General features: G+C 41.5%; 1 protein-coding gene across 2 annotated transcripts in view; it reads right to left on the reverse strand.

The window, feature by feature from the left end:
- LOC108239522 (semaphorin-6B) overlaps window positions 1-15855 on the reverse strand; it is a 35624-nt gene extending 19769 nt beyond the window's left edge. The window contains exons 1-2 of one of the 2 annotated variants that reach the window (XM_037982081.1): window positions 15419-15855; window positions 248-377 (exon numbers count right to left, since the gene is read on the reverse strand). In XM_037982081.1, coding sequence (XP_037838009.1) covers window positions 248-377; window positions 15419-15436 — 148 coding nt within the window. In that variant the 5' untranslated portion in view covers window positions 15437-15855. Of the gene's footprint in view, window positions 1-247; window positions 378-15248 lie in introns of both variants that reach the window. The other variant, XM_017422278.2, reaches the window with a different exon arrangement.
- Between the last annotated feature and the right edge of the window lie 15 nt (window positions 15856-15870).

Below are 15870 nucleotides of genomic sequence, written 5' to 3' on the forward strand. Positions count from 1 at the left end.
CCCCCCCCCCCCCCCCCATACCTTCTTTTAGAAAATCCAGTCTTGCACATATTTATAAATTTATAATAGGAGAAGGAGGGAAGTTCCCTCATTAATCTGCATGCTCCGATAGCTCCAAAGCAGCTCCTCGCCAAGGCTCTGACCCTTGACCTTCGATTTCCACATCCACTACAGAGCCATTTATCAACGCTGCGCACACGCTTCGTGCACTGCAACCCACACCAACACAGAGGGGAAGGACACGTACCCTCTACAGGGATGTAGCTGAGAGGACCGGGCTCCTCTGGGAATGAGCCATCAGCCAGCTGAAGCAGCAGGAGAAGAAATGCGAGGGGAGGAGCCACAGTTGCCATGGCAGCAGCAGCAGCACACATGAACTGTTAACAAAGAGAGAAAGAGAGAGAGAGAGGGGAGAGAAAATTTTCACTGTGCAGTCCATTACATATGTGAGAGTGTGTGTGCATTTGTATTGACATTTTGACAGATTTCTCAGCGCAGATGAAGTGACCAACAGGTTGGTGACGATCTGTGTACGTGTCAGTTGTGGTTGTCGTCTGCTGCCACAAACCTGCATTCAGCAGGAGGCTAATGCGTTTCTATTGTCTGCTGCAGAGGTGCAGTGTCAGAAATGTCCCTCCTCGTCAACAGGAGGATTCTCACAGCCACACAACAACACAGCAGGGTTGCAAAGTCACTTTGGGTGATGATGTTTCAATCACTCACTGTGTTTCTGCACTCTGACACATGAAGGTAATGAGAGGAAATAAAGGTGACTTCTGTAAGGTGGATAATAGAAGATCGTGTATAACCCCAATTCCCAAAAAGTAGGGACAGTGTGTGTACTGTAAATAAAAACAAAATGCAATGATTTGCAAATCTCGTAAAGCCATATTATATTCGCAATGAACAGTAATAAATATATTAAAGAAATTGCACCATTTTCTTGGAAAAAAAAAGTTATTTTGAATTTGGTGTTAGCAACACATCTCAAAAAAGATGGGACAGGGAAAAAATGAGTAAGTGACACCAATAGGAAACAGCTGGAGGAGAATTAAGCAAAGAATTGGGTTAATTCAAAACAGGTCAGAACGAGTTCCTTTTATACTGGAAATAAAAGGAATATTTTAGAGAAGCTGAATCTTTCAGAAGTAAAGATGAGCAGAGGTTCACCAATTTACATAAAATTGTGTCTAAAAATAGTGGAACCATTTCAGAATAACGTTCCTTCATCAAACTAAAATTGGAAAGACTCTGAGTATCCCATCAACTACAGTTCATAATATCATCCAAAGGATCCAAGAATCTGGAGAAATCTCTGTGCAAAAAACAACTGAGAGTCAATGCTGGATGGCCGTGATACCTGTATATTTGGGGATAAATGCATAAACTAAATTTAAAGTTGAGTTTATTTAGCTTTTTTTTTAAATATATGACACGTTTCTTCTATTTATAGCTCATTGCAAACTAGCTATGCATTTAATGTCTAATGCCTCTGCCTACATAAAGACACCATCTTGATGCCAGAATTTGAATTTAAGCTTTTATATTTAAATTGCCTGCAAACAAACGGAAAGCCCACAAAATGTTTCTGCTCTTTGTCATGAAGACAGAGGTGCTTTAGTTATGCTGCTGTAGATGTCTGGCGGTTGCAAAGAGCCACAAAAAAGACCACTAACAGTCATCATCCGATGTGCAGGCAGGACAAAGTCAGTGAGCTGGCTGCTAATACCAGAGCGATAACAAGCTGAGATAAGAAGCGACATGTTTACAGTGCTTAGTACTTTGCATTTTCACACAATGTCATTTGTGAACACAAGACTCAACTTAGGGCGGAGAACATGGACGTTATTAGCAGACATTTGAAGATCCAAACAGGCACAGTCAGAGCTGTCCATGTACAGTGATCCTCAGTTTGTTATCCATGTTATAACTTCTGCAGTGTTCGTTCACTCTGTCTGCTCTGAGCTCTTCATACAACTTCATTTGGTTATTTTACTTCTGACTTTTATCTTCTCACCACCCCAGCAGCCGCCTGCATCACTAGGTTGATTTTCTGTTCGTGCTATTTTTTAATCCACAGTGAATGGCTCTGCTTTGTTGTATTTTGAATTTCAAATTGTTTTATGGGGAAAAATAGAAGGACTTTTTTAGGACTTGTCTTTGGATTTGATTGGACAAACGTCCATAGATAATTAGATCTGAGAACAACAACAACAAAAATTGACTGTAAATGCTAGGAGTCTTTGTGATTGTGCAGGATACAAAGTGTTGAACGGAGGAATATTTGAGTCTAGATTACACAGATGATAGCCAAAAAATACTAAAGCCATTAAAGGCGTAACATTTCTTGAAAGAATGCATGTCGCCTGCTGCCTTTTGTGGCGGTTTTAGAGTAAGATCATCTTATGTTTAAACAATGATGGTGTTGTAGCTGTTTTGGTCAAATCTTGATAATGATGTCATGTGATACTACTGGAAGATGTTCCACTCAGAGTATGTGTTGTGAATGACTCTCAGCTACTACCGCATCAAATTACAGCTTCATATCTATAAAACTGACTGAGTTAAGGCCACTTTTGTGCTGGCTAACACTGATAAGCTTTGACAACCATCTTAGATTAGGTTGGCTCTAAAAGGCAATCAGTTGTAGATTTACATCCAGGGATTACTTTCTGAAAGTTTCATTAAAATCAGTGGTTCGTGAGATATTTTGCTAACAAACATGCAAATAAAACCTTTGGCGGGGGGTGATAATATAGTTTTTTTCCTGGGAGATAGACAAACTTTTCTCCCAAATTTTAGTCACATAGTTATTTAAATAAAAAAAGCAAAACATACCAATAATCCTTACAGTTGTTTTAGAAAAGGAAAAGCAACAGATCTATCACATTACGATGCACATCCTTTGGAGATCATGCACTGAAATATGACAATCAGATCAGGAGTTCTTGAAATATTTCAGTCTGAACTACATGAACAGACTAAAGGAAGCTCTGACATTCCAAACAGCTGCAACATGGCTCCAAACCTCCACATGGGATCAAAGTGTCAGAAACAAGCTCTTCACCCATATATCAGAATCTGTTGCACCTATAAAACTAAGACAGTGGAATAATACTGCCTCACTTGAGTTATAGTTTAGTATAAAGTGTGAGATATTCACTGTGAAGCACGTTTGAATGTGGACGCTTCTTTGAGCGCTTTCGCTGGAGCCGTCTTTGATGTGAGAATACCTTGAAAGTGAAGATGAAATACGGAGAGGGAAAGATAAAACAAAATGAGCAGAGCGCAGAAGGGTGGAGCGTTGCGGGGTGTTTTTTTTCTTCTGCTTATCTTGGGCTGCTGAGAGAGCTGCTAAAAATTTTGGTGAAAAACAGTGAAATTTGATGAAACATGGAAAAAAAACAAAAGAAAAAGGTTAGAGGAGATGCAAGCAATCAAATCAAACCGAATGCTCCAATCCTTTCACCTGCATCATCCACCTCGTCCCTGCATTTTTTCCCCCCTATCTTTCATCAAATCCAGATTAAAAAGACACACACACAGACGCAATGAAACTCAGGACTGTGTTCAGTGATAGAGCGCTGGGTAGATGTGTTTGTTGCTAAGGTGACGACTGCTATTTGAAGCACCCAGATGTATCCAGTCACCTGTGCTGCTAACATCAGATTCAGGGACTGAGTGACAGGCTGTTTGGAGACATCAGTGAGGTGATGAGTGCTGGAGACTATACTCAGGAGGCACTTCAAACTAAATTGTAGCCCAGAGATTGCTGGTTTGACACAAGCCTTCTTCTCTTCGGGGACACTGGAGGAGCCCAGAGGAGGGCGGAGGACAGGGGGGTTGGAAAAGTTTGTTCCAGCTGACTCTCCGCCGGGATTCCCTGAACTTGAAAACGGTCGAGACAGGTGTGTCAGGTCGGCCTCGATTCACTCCGGCCATTTTACGAGCAGGATCCAAACCCGATGCCTAACCCTCTAATGAAATCCTGTTGTCACTTGCGAGCCAAACGGCATGATGATAAGAATTAAATGAAGCGTGCATTTCAGCGAGATTAGCCATCATATGGACAGGTTCCGCCACATTAACCAGTCCCAACCATGTGACACCGTTTTATGGAGTAAAAAAAAGAAAAAATCTCCCTCTTGCTATATTTCCCAAAGATCAGATCACAATATTACTTTTGAAAGACTTTTATAGTGAAAATTATTGAGGACTCATAAAGGATTCTTGTGCCTGGTTATGAAGTGGATCAGCTGTTTGTTCAGTAATGAGTGAGCTGCAGGAAACAGAACCTGCTGACACTGATTCAGCATTCAGATTGTTGTTTTCCTGGTTTTATTTTTCCATGCTGTTTTTGCAGTCTAACTGCTATTTTAACCATTAAAATGTTTAGTTCATTCAGGAGATGGATGCTATGACTTTTCTGTCCTTTTTCTTTGGTAACTTTTAGAATTTTTAAAATATTTAACTTCATTTACAATTATTTTTACCATTGAGATCTCTTTCATTCCTTCAAAAACACTGTTCTTTTTGAAAACTGCTTCAGCATACTTGCTCTATGTCTGTCTTCCTATGTTACTTTTTTAGCCAGCCTTTAGCTACCTTTAATTGTTAGCTACTGTTTTGCATCTTTTAGCTTTCAGCTATCATTATGTTTCTTTAGGTTTAAGAACATAGTTTCCGCTTCAACAGCAAATTTCTGCATTCATTCAGCATTCACACTGCATTCTGCGGAAAATTCTGTTTTTCTAGTTCGGAATGGGTTATATTTTGTAAAACATGTAGCTAAATCTATACAGCTACATATATTTAATTTTAGTTGTTGAAATAAAGTTTTATTGTAATTTCTGGAAAATAAATAAAAAGGAAGCCGAAAAATGCAAAGTAAGATGACAAAAGCTGCATCCCAGCCTGTCATGTTTAACCACAAAACATTATTTTAGAGTAGAGTTTCTATTGATTTTTGTACATTCAGATGCAAAACAAGTTCACACATTTTGCACCATTCAATAGAACATAAAATCTGATGAAATGTTTAGTTAAATAAAAGTAATATTGACAAAGAGAGGTAAAATACCAAAGATGAATGACTTATCTGAAAGTAATGGATTTATATTATGTGTACGTTCATGGGTTCATCTCTTAAATAGTAAAACTAGAAAAGGAGATATAATTGTTCATAAGCTAAGTGCATTTTGCCTCATGTTTTCCTAATATTTTATCTTAATTCTTTGTTTGATTATAGTAAAATTTTATTTTGTTTCATTGAACTACATCCATAAGATCATGCAACTAAAATACTAAAATGTTTAGAATAACAACAGGATAAAAAAAAAAAATGGGGTCAAGTAACTCAAATTATAATTAAGTACACTGCATGATTATATATAGTTGATAAGGTTCCACTTCATCCTGTTCTTGAATCATAGACACTTTCCTTCATTTCCAGTTCATGTGGAGGTAGTTTTACCATCTGTTTAAAAACCACGACTTGAAAACAAAAAGGAACAATTTCAGATTTGGTTGCATAAAATCTGTTGTAATTAAAAGAATTCCTCTAAAGACCAGAGGAGCTTGCTCTTATCTGTCTCACACAGGAACACACTTTCAAACTGCACATGCAACACAGAAAACCCCTTCGGTCAATATCCTCCTCATTAGAGCGAGTATTGATGAAGACTATTGATCCATAAGATAAACCATCAAATCTGGGTTAAGACCGGCATATTAAAACTTCTGCTGCTGGCCGGTGCTGTGACTGAGGCGCTATTTTTAATGGTCTCGACTAAAATAAAAAAAATAAATAAATAAAAAAAGAGGTGTTGTGCAGTGCCTCGGCGTTAGGTTATCAAGGGCTCTGAGATTTCCCTGCAGAGCCAGAAGACAAAAGAGAGAAGAAAGATAAAGGACATGGTTTCAATAAAAGAGGAAAGCAAAAAAGAAGAAGAAGAAAAAAAGAAGCAGAGACACCACCTGGCACAGACACATCAAGCTATAAAAATCCGACCAGCGACAGAATGAAAATCAAGAAAAAAGAGACAATCCAGTGGAGGGATGATGGGACGTCATGTTATTGGTGTCAGATCATGTTGGGGTGATAGGAACACTGTTATCATGGGACGGATGTAATGAGCTCGACAGCCACACGGTGTAATCTATCCTCATCAGCAACCAATTAACAAATCACCTGCTAACACCCGCACAATCAGCCAATCAGTGGGTCATCTGGAGGAGAATACACACCTGCTGTCACCTGGTAGCAGTTACCAGGTTACATAGTTGTGTTTCAATATGTGTCCTTTTTTATCTGCTGCTCTTGTTCAGCTGCCACAGCTGATCTGGCAGGAATGATAAAGGGCTAAACTGCATGCTGCCAGTTTCTATGCAGCCTCCAGCGTGTCGATAAATTGCGCAAAAGTTATCTGCTTAATGAATATCTATTTAATATTTATCCCATCTTGAAGTACCTCGGCAGCCTTAAGTGTGTATTGAACACACTCATATTTGCACACGGCATCTCAACTATTAAAGCCGCTGAGCGGGATCAATACACTCCCATCCTGCTAAACAGAGAGAGAATAAAGAGCACCCCACATCCACAGAGAGAGGAGGACATTTACTGAGAGAAGGTCTGAGCAGCAACACAACACAGTTAACTAAATCCAACCTACCGAGTGCAGGCATTGTTATCAAGAGCCTTAACCTTTGCTGCACCCAGTTACTGCACAACCAATAATTAATCTGCTCTGTGTGTGTGTGTGTGTGTGTCTCATATATGTGCAAGCAAAGGACAAGCTGAGCCCGTCACTTCTTAGCACTGACATTTCACTAATCATTGGATCCGAGTTGTATTTTCTCCAATGCTGAACTGGTTGTCATCAGGCTAAATCTTCCTTTCTTTCTGTTTGGATGCTGCAGCCTCTCCACTCGCTGCCTTTGTTACCGTAGCAACCAATAGCAAAGCCAGCCAGAGATGTTCTATTGCAGCAGACGTAAACGCGAGCAGGGTGGATCCGCCCCTCTAATGCATACATGAGAGCATACAAACACACACACACACACACCAGGACGTGTACGTCAGCTTTAACCTGAATACATGTTATTCCATTTGAGTGGTCATGAATATATACATGGGGAGCTATAAGTACGAAGGTGGGGGTCTTTTTCTACAAAGGAGGGGGTGGGGGACTAGCAGTTCTGGTAGAAACCTGCAGGTCTCTGTAATTACCCACACACTGGGAAGCTATATAATGTAGCTCATATATACACACATATATATATTTACTGAAACCCTAAACACATTTATTTGTAAAATATCCGTTTTGATAAGGTATATTTTTGTATAATTCCCACTTCAGCATTCAAATATTTCAGCTGAATAACTCTCGAAAAAGCTTAATTCAAATGAATCTTACTAAACACAAAAATGGCTTTAACTCGTTTAATTTTACAGATGTTGAGATAAAATCTGATGTGGCAGTAGCTGAGGCTGTTCCCCAACTTAGAGCAAAAAACTGATCACATACTCCAATCACTAACAGATCATGCGAGATATTACAACATCCCATGAGATTGCACGGAACAGTATTTTTAAGGTTTGACCAATATGGCTATAACTCTATTATTTCTTAATAGAAGATAATCTTAGTCTAAAACTCTGGCGTGAAAGGTAGCGGGTGATATGCATTTGTTTAATGAATGTTAGACCTTTAGTTGGATTTTGTTTTTGAGACTCCCCACGCCATACATATCAGTGCTGAAGGCGTGGTTGCAGTAAAATCCATTAGACTTTGTTCTCAATTGGCCCGTTGGGACAGTATGCAGGTTAAAGCCCGGAATAAAGCAGGATGGCCTGAGGGTAGAGACTCAGACACGGGCTAAACTGGGAGAAGTGGGTCACCTTGACACTTCACAACTCTACCCTATTTGAGCAAATTCATTAGCAGACTTAAGACCGTTCGAGAGGAAAGCGGTGCACAGAATGTTTATTTGGCTGTGGCTGCTCTCAGACAACTTGCTGGGAAAAGTTCAAACACTGAAGCAAACATTTGCTCATCCATCAACAACACCAGGGAAAAATATTCGAATTACAAGATGCTGTAAGGCTGTAGAGTGCTTGTTAAAGGCTGGGCTCAACCTACTGCATCTATGCCAAAGTAACAATACCTTTAGTGAAACGGGACACTCTGCCTTGAGGTAATAACTTTCAGTACAAACAAAGAAAAACTGGCCAACACATATAAACAGTAATAGTGTGAGCGGTACAGTAAATACCTAATGTTAAAACTTGGACTTTGTGTCACTGCATTATGTTTTCATTATCACCCTCTTTTCAGCAGCAGGCAATAATGCGATCGTATTTGGGTTCCTTTGTTTGTCGGACAGATTTTAATAAATTTCCCTGGCAGCAAATGCTGGATGTAAATCTAAAACTGATTATTTTTTGGAGTCAGCTCATTGACATTCAATCTCCAGACTCAGGACCGTAATGTAGAAACTGAAGCCAAAACAACAAGAGCACCCCCTGCAGGCTGGCTGCAGAACAGGTTTGAGTATATGTAAACAAATGGGACTCAAATATATGCATACACATTTTTACAGGTGTTGACTTCTGTTGATTTGCATGGTTTTTAATGTGCTGTTGTATTTTTAAACATTAATTTTTCCCAATACGTTTAGTTATAATTAGTCATTTGATGCTTAGAGTAGGCAGGGCTTGGAGCACATCCCAACGTCCCAGCTCCTAAAAACATATCATGGCAGCGAACATAAACTGGAATACTTTGGTTTCAGTTTAAAAAAATGGAAAGAGAAGGTAACGCTTCATCCATTTTTATGTTAAGTCAACCAAATTCAAGATGGCGGACACAGCTTATTAACCTTAGAAAAGACAAAAAGAGTGCTATAATGCAGTCAATTTGACAGTTATTTAGCTAAAATGTTTTATGGTAGTAGCTGAGGGTCATTTCCAACACATACTCCAAGTGCTAACAGATGACACAAGATGTTGCGATATTGTGTGCAATTGCGCATATAGTTATTTTCATGAGTTGCCAAAAAAGGCTAAAATGCTGTCATTGCTTAAGATAAGATAATTTTAGTTTTGAACTTTGGCATGAAAGACAGTGAGCAATATGCATTCCTTTAAAGAATGCTAGGTAGGTATTTAATTTATAAAAAGCAACAGCTGAAAAGGCAAAATTATAAAAGAACATAACATGCTAAAATAACCAGAGCCTGTACTTGGAAAAAATTCACTCATCTTCACTATATTTACTCTAAGTACATGAATATAAAACTCAAAAGGGGATTCCTGTCTAAAAGTAGAAAACCAGCCTGCAAAATGAATGATATTCAGGAGCGTTGTGGCAAAAACAATAAGTGAGAGAAAAAAAACAGCAACTTACAGCTTAACACTGAGCAACATTGTGAAGCTGGTTAACAGCTTGATGCCTACACCAAAACTCTCTGTAAATAAATATAGTTTTACACTGTAGCAACTGAAATTAAGAGCGTTGTAGTTTTTGTTTGTGGCTTAAAGTTTGAAATTCAGAAACTAAGCAAGGGGCCTCATGCTAACATTATTCTATCTTTGTACTTTCACATATGATCTCTGCAAGGAGCTATATGTTTTTAGTAGCATTTGTTTGTTTGTCTGTGCACAAGATCACTCAAAAAGCAATGAACAGATTTTGATGATATTTTCGAAATGCTGAGGTTGTCACAAAGAACAAATGATTAAATCTTGGTGGTGGTTGGGATTGCAATCCGGCTCCTACAATTTTTTAATGACCCTATCTATGGCTTAGGCAGAGGTTTGCGCTCTCAGAGTTCCTAACATACAATGATGACATCACCATTAATCAGTCCCATTATGACAGGTTTGCGCTCTCCAAGGGATTCTAGTTACATAACTTTTAAGATGTCACTTATCTTGTAAATGTCCATGCACAGCGGTATGAGTACTAACATCCTATAAATAATATGTTTCAATATCCTGGCAGGGACTCAAGCATTTAAGCAAGTTCTGAAAGGTAGTAATTATAATTTCAGGTGTTGTAAATGTCCTAAAATCGCATTGCGTCAAGGCAATTATCCTGGAGTGAAGAAAAAAAAATAATACATGGAAATTAATGAAAATATGTTGCCTGTTTGTGTCCACTTCTATACAAAAAGAGGTAAAATGACTGTGTCAAGTCTTTCTCTTATCAAGGCGGAGGCGATATTCCCTCAAGTGGCTGCCTGTCTCGTCAGAGCTACTTTAATCAGCGTTAAGGGGATCTGTCTTCTGCAGTTAAATATCCAAAATACTATTCAATCTAAAGGGTCATGTATATGCTAATGCAAAGGTTACTTCTGCATAAGCCTTTTGACTCTGCTGTTTTGCTGTAAGTTGTGCACTAAAAAACGGGGGGAAAATGGTGGACTAAAAAGAAGGATGAGGGAGGGAGATGAAAAGAGGAGGTAGTAGGGAGAGAGATGAAGGTAAGGAAAGGAGAGAAGATACTGGAAGAGAGATATTCCCCCGGGAGGAGTGCCATAGGTAATTAAAAGAGGATGGACAGAGCTGGAGTTCTGCCAAGGAGAGCTCCAGCTCTCCTCAGACTTCTTCCTCAATCAGACCTTCTACCTAAAGCCAAATTGCTGCGAGTGATAGACACACAGTAATCTGTGAATGCAGGGAGTTTGCAGCTCACTGGACACGAACATACAGAGGGATAAACAGCTCCGAAATGTAGCAATCAGACACTCGTGATTTGGGCAACAATGCAGGAAATACGTGTAGCTCTGGTGGTGCACGACAACAATTCACAGCAACGCTCAACTCAGACACAAACACACACACACACATGCAGGAACACGCACACAAACTCGTCTGTGGCGCTGTGCAGAGCTGCAGCAAGGGCAAACGTTACTAACCAGAGTTTGACTGCAGTAAGCACATATACATTCACTGCACAGCTCTGAGCTGAAGGCAAGCACATGAGTATGCAGTGCACACACTCAGACACACACTATCAGCCCAGAGTCACACACACACACACACCTCGGTGTGTACAACGGCAATAAAGATGCAGTGTGATTACACAGCGGCAACATCTATGAATTTGACCAGCTTTTGCGCAGTTGTTTACCCGTTTTGTCACGTTAATAGTGCTCTTTGCACTGGTAGATAACAACTGTCCCCGTGGGGAGGATCTTCTGCTCAAAATCAGCACAAAGATGATCCGCCTTATTTCTTTTTTTAAATCTAACGCACTGTTTGATAAAGAATTAAACGTGATACTGGACACAGCTGTATGTTTAGTCTACCTTTAATGTTTCACTGACCGAAACCCAACATTTACATACCTTTTATTCTTCCATGTCTGCATACTAAAGAGGCAGCACTTACGTCTCTATGTGGCATCCATTACCATATATCTCACAGTGTTTGTAGATTCTCTTATGCTGGTATAGAAAAAAAGGTTGAAAGGTAGCTCATATTCTCGGCATGTCATTTTTTTTGTGTGTATGTGTGTGCTGTGATCACCAGCAAGGGTAAATATAGCTCCTTTGGCAGAAGCCTGCTAAGAGGATCACAGCTCACAATAGGTGGTCTACATACAACAGAACAAGAAAACGCCAGAGAACCTGCTTGTATACCGCCGTGCACGCTCACAAACACGCCCCTGCTGCATCATACACACCTATGCACAGACACAACTCCCCCGAGAGCGTTCTTCCCCCCCCCCCTTCGTAGGTATAATTGTGTTTTGGCTATGCGTTGCTTCGCTCCCCTCAGTTGTGACTGAGCCCCGGATGAAAAGCCATAATTAAAAGAGAAAACTTGTGTTTGTTGTGTCAGAGGGACGGGGTGTAGGAGAGCACAGGAAGGCGAGAGACAGATGAGCCACGGTAAACCTTCAGCGGGTTATAAAATCATCACAAGAAGCCAGAAGATAAGATGTTCTTATCCCCCGATAGAAAAGTCTTCCAAATCCCTCTGGCTAAGCTGCCATAACTAAATAATGCGTTTAGCACAGGTGGTTGCTGAATTTGTTGGACAACAAAAGCAGCTAAATTAGAGCAGACAGACCAAGGTACGTATACCTCCATTCATTTTGTACAAGGAAGTAAAAAGTCAAGTGCCTTAGCTGTGGTATTTGAGAAAAGGTTACCTGCTTGTTTGCTTATTTTGTCTGAGTGTAAATGTGTGTGAGTGCTTTGGTGAAAACATGAACTCCATAGTCACTTTTCTCACCTAATCTTTCCCTTTTTTTAAAAAAAAAAATCTAAATGAGGAAACCCAAAATGCAAGAGAGCACACGGTCACTATCTGTCCGAATTTAAGCAGGGGTGAAATCACTCGCAATCCAATTAGCAGGCGGTTAAATGGGAGGAGCAGCTGAATGGAAAAAAATACATTTATAAGATGAGCTCCGTCGGGAGGTAAACTTTCAGTGATCCTCACACACACTACAGCGCAGTCATGAATACAGAACAAAGTTTATATGTGTGTATCCTGTACGCCCTCACACTCACAGATCACGCACTAATGTGGCTGACCCCAGGATGGGGAAGTCCCAGAGGCGCTGTTAAGATGATGGCGTGGACAAAGCGAGCTGTGAAATGAACACATGTGTTAGCAGGTTATCGCATGTGCAGAGTGGAAAAAAAGCAGGACCCCTGGGAGGAATCAGAGAGGGCAGAGACTTATAAAACCAAAGATCTATAGCCACTGTAAAGAGCTAGAAAGATTTTTTATTTGCATTCTTTTTTTTTAAGATATCCACATGGTGTGTCCACTTCATCCACCTGAACATCATTCGTCTCGTGCTGCACAATCCACACCTGAATTTGGAAAGCCTCTCAACGTGTGTGGTGCCTTTTATGTGAGTTCTCCGGCTTTAAGACATCTGGAGGGGCCTGCTGGAAACAGCCAGCTAGGTTCCTGAAAGCCTCAACACAAAGAAAGTTTGCCTGAAGGGGTTTATATTATCTCAGGAATCAGATTCTACCAATTAAAGCGAGCTTGGCTGCAGATCTTGTGACCCTCTGGCCTTCCTAATCCTGCAAAGTGAGTCCCTTAGGTTCTTTATCGAAGACCCTGCCGGAGCAGGTGACCTTGCAGATGCCTATACTCTTTTAAGTCCTCCTGATTTTAGTTGCCCTCGAGCTCTGGGCACCTCAGTGTTCGTCTGATTTTCTATAAAGGAATCATGTCGAACCTTACCGACAGATGAACTTGACACAGTGTGTGAACCTGACTTATTTTGTGCTATATGGCACCATTTAAAAAAACAAAAGGATTTCCTTCAAATGTCTGAGTAGTGATTTATACAAAGAGAGATATAATATTGTGTGCGTCGATACCTTACAAAGGCAGACTGGAGCTAAGTTCTGTTAAAGTTTCAATAAATTTAAGTCAAAGGGCATAACAAATTTAAATTAAAAACAAAGTTTATTTGCTTCCCAGCCAGAGTGTTGAGTGTAAATTACCTTCAGGGTTGGCCATTAAGAAAGAAGTCAATCCAATTAGAAAACTACTGGTTTAGTGTCAGTTCACACCCTCACGGTGTGATGACCACAAGTATTTAAATGGGCTTTTCTGTGGACCAAAGTGGGGCAATCTGTCTCCAAAGGCTCAACATTTTCTCCCAGCCATAAGATCAGTGGAGGTGATGCCTTCCAACATCTTTTCATCTCATTCAAGATCTCAGCCTGTTATTGTGCACATGTAGCACACAAATCTACAGTTTGTTTGCTCCTTCTGGGTTTAATCGGATGTATTTCCAGTCAGTGCCATGTCTGAAGAACGAATAGGGTCCCGTGTGATCAATATGGCTCAGTGACGTCCCTGTGGGTATTTGAGTCATTCTGAACCTTGGCTTGTTGTTTTACCTGCACACTGCTTGGCCTTACAGCATCAACATTATATATACCATTTTAGAAATGAGTAAGTAAAGCCTTGGATTCCCGTTCTTTTCTGTTTGTTTTCCTTCAGCGTGGGGATGGTTTTGGTCTAACTGTATGTTTGGGTGTTAGCCTCACGTCCAAAGGGAGGCTGAGGGAAACAGAGGCTGCACCTGTTGTTCCCTGTGGTTGCTGCGTTGTGGGCTTAGCACCTGCTCACACGGCTGCTGTGTGGCTGTCTGTGTGGGCAACAGTAAACCATTCACAGCCGCTCAGACTGCTGCCTGCAGCCCCTCTCCCTCAATTCACTCGGCGCTTTCTGCACTAGCATTTCTTTCTCTCCCTTTTTACACACACCCTCCCTCTCTCCATCCCCGTACAGCTATGCCAGATTGCTTTCTGCCACACTTTATCCTTTGTCCCCTCAATCTGTCCGTCTGTGTTTCTGTCTCCCCCATGTCCTCCTCCCTGTTGGCCCCCTTCACTTTTGGGTTCTCACAGACATTTTCCTTTTTGCCCTTTCAACTCGCACAGAAACACAATCATAAATGGCATAAATGGCAAGCAGCTGGGAGCTGTTGTGGTCCTTCAGAAGAGCTGGATGACTTTTAGTATGAAAGGCGAAGTTGAAAAGAGTGAATTTCATACAGCACAACTGCTAAATTTGTTCAGTAAGAGCTGAGGGGGAGCATTAAACTTGGGCTACAGAGGGGTGAGTGTGTGTGTATGATTGTGGGCAATTTAAGTGCCAAGTTATTTGGATAAGAGACCAATTTTAGTTTAGTCACTTCTGCATTTTTTAGGCTCTCTCAGTGCACCTGACATCAGCCAGGTGAAATAATTCTAGATCTGTTTTCTTTTTATTATAACTTTTGATTACTTCAGTGCATTTATAGCATCTGCTCTGCTCCCGCACTGTGTGCGAGTAATGACATAATAAATTGACTTTATGGCTTTCAAATCATCACATCTGACCCTTTCTGTTGTTAACAGGAACCCATAACCGCACATTTGCAAAGACGTCATCAGCAGGGGAACAATAAAACACGAGCTGGAAGCCAAACGAGCCTGACTGAGGTCGAGGAATAAGAAGTGGGCTCCAAAATGGGAGAGCTTGTGCAACACGTGAAAGAGCCAGGATGAGCCACAAAGGCGTGCGCATCCTATGTAAAGATCACGTCAAAACTCCCAGCAGACACAAAGGTCCAGACGGTGCCGAACGCTCCTCTTTGGGCCAAGCCGGAGAAGTGGAGAATTGCGCACATACACCTGATCTCCCCCCCATCCATCCCTCCTCCACACACACACACACACGGCCATCTCTCAATCCCACCGTTTGGCACACTCACCGCGGCAGATGGGCCAGGTATGGGAGGCTGGAGCAGGTGCCAACCCGCCCTCTCCGCTCCGGTCGCTCCTGGCTGAGGAGGGACGCAGCGGCTCTCGGGATCCGAAGCTCTCTCTCTGTCTCTCTGTGTGCGTGTGTGTGTGAAACCAGCGCTCCTCAGCCGCGCCTCACCTGGCTCTGCTGAAGCATCACCGTCCAGAACGCCCAGCCTACTACAAGCCGCCTCCCCCCTCCTCCACGGAGGAGAAGGAGTCCGTTTTCTCAGTGCGTAAACAGCGTCTTACTGAGGCCGTCTGTAATCCACATCTGCGTTTGTCCTCCCCGACAGTCTGCTTCAGACCCGTGTTCAAAAAAAAATCCCAGCTCCTGCAGGATGAAGTCCTCAGTCAGGGAGGGGGGGGGCGAATCAGGCAATTTTCTGCACTTGGTGTGGCTTTGAAATCCCAAGTCAGCAAAACGTAACCCCCCCCCCTCTGTTTGAATTTACAGGGATGAGGTGAAATGTCCAACGCAGAGCAGGCACGGTGACAAGGGGCCCATAATTCACACACCCCGAAACACAGTCCTGCAGTGGATCAATGATGAATAGAGGATCCCTCTCATCCTCTTCCTCCCCCCCCCCC

Source organism: Kryptolebias marmoratus, linkage group LG20, assembly GCF_001649575.2.
Source record: "Kryptolebias marmoratus isolate JLee-2015 linkage group LG20, ASM164957v2, whole genome shotgun sequence".
Classification (NCBI taxonomy): domain Eukaryota; kingdom Metazoa; phylum Chordata; class Actinopteri; order Cyprinodontiformes; family Rivulidae; genus Kryptolebias; species Kryptolebias marmoratus.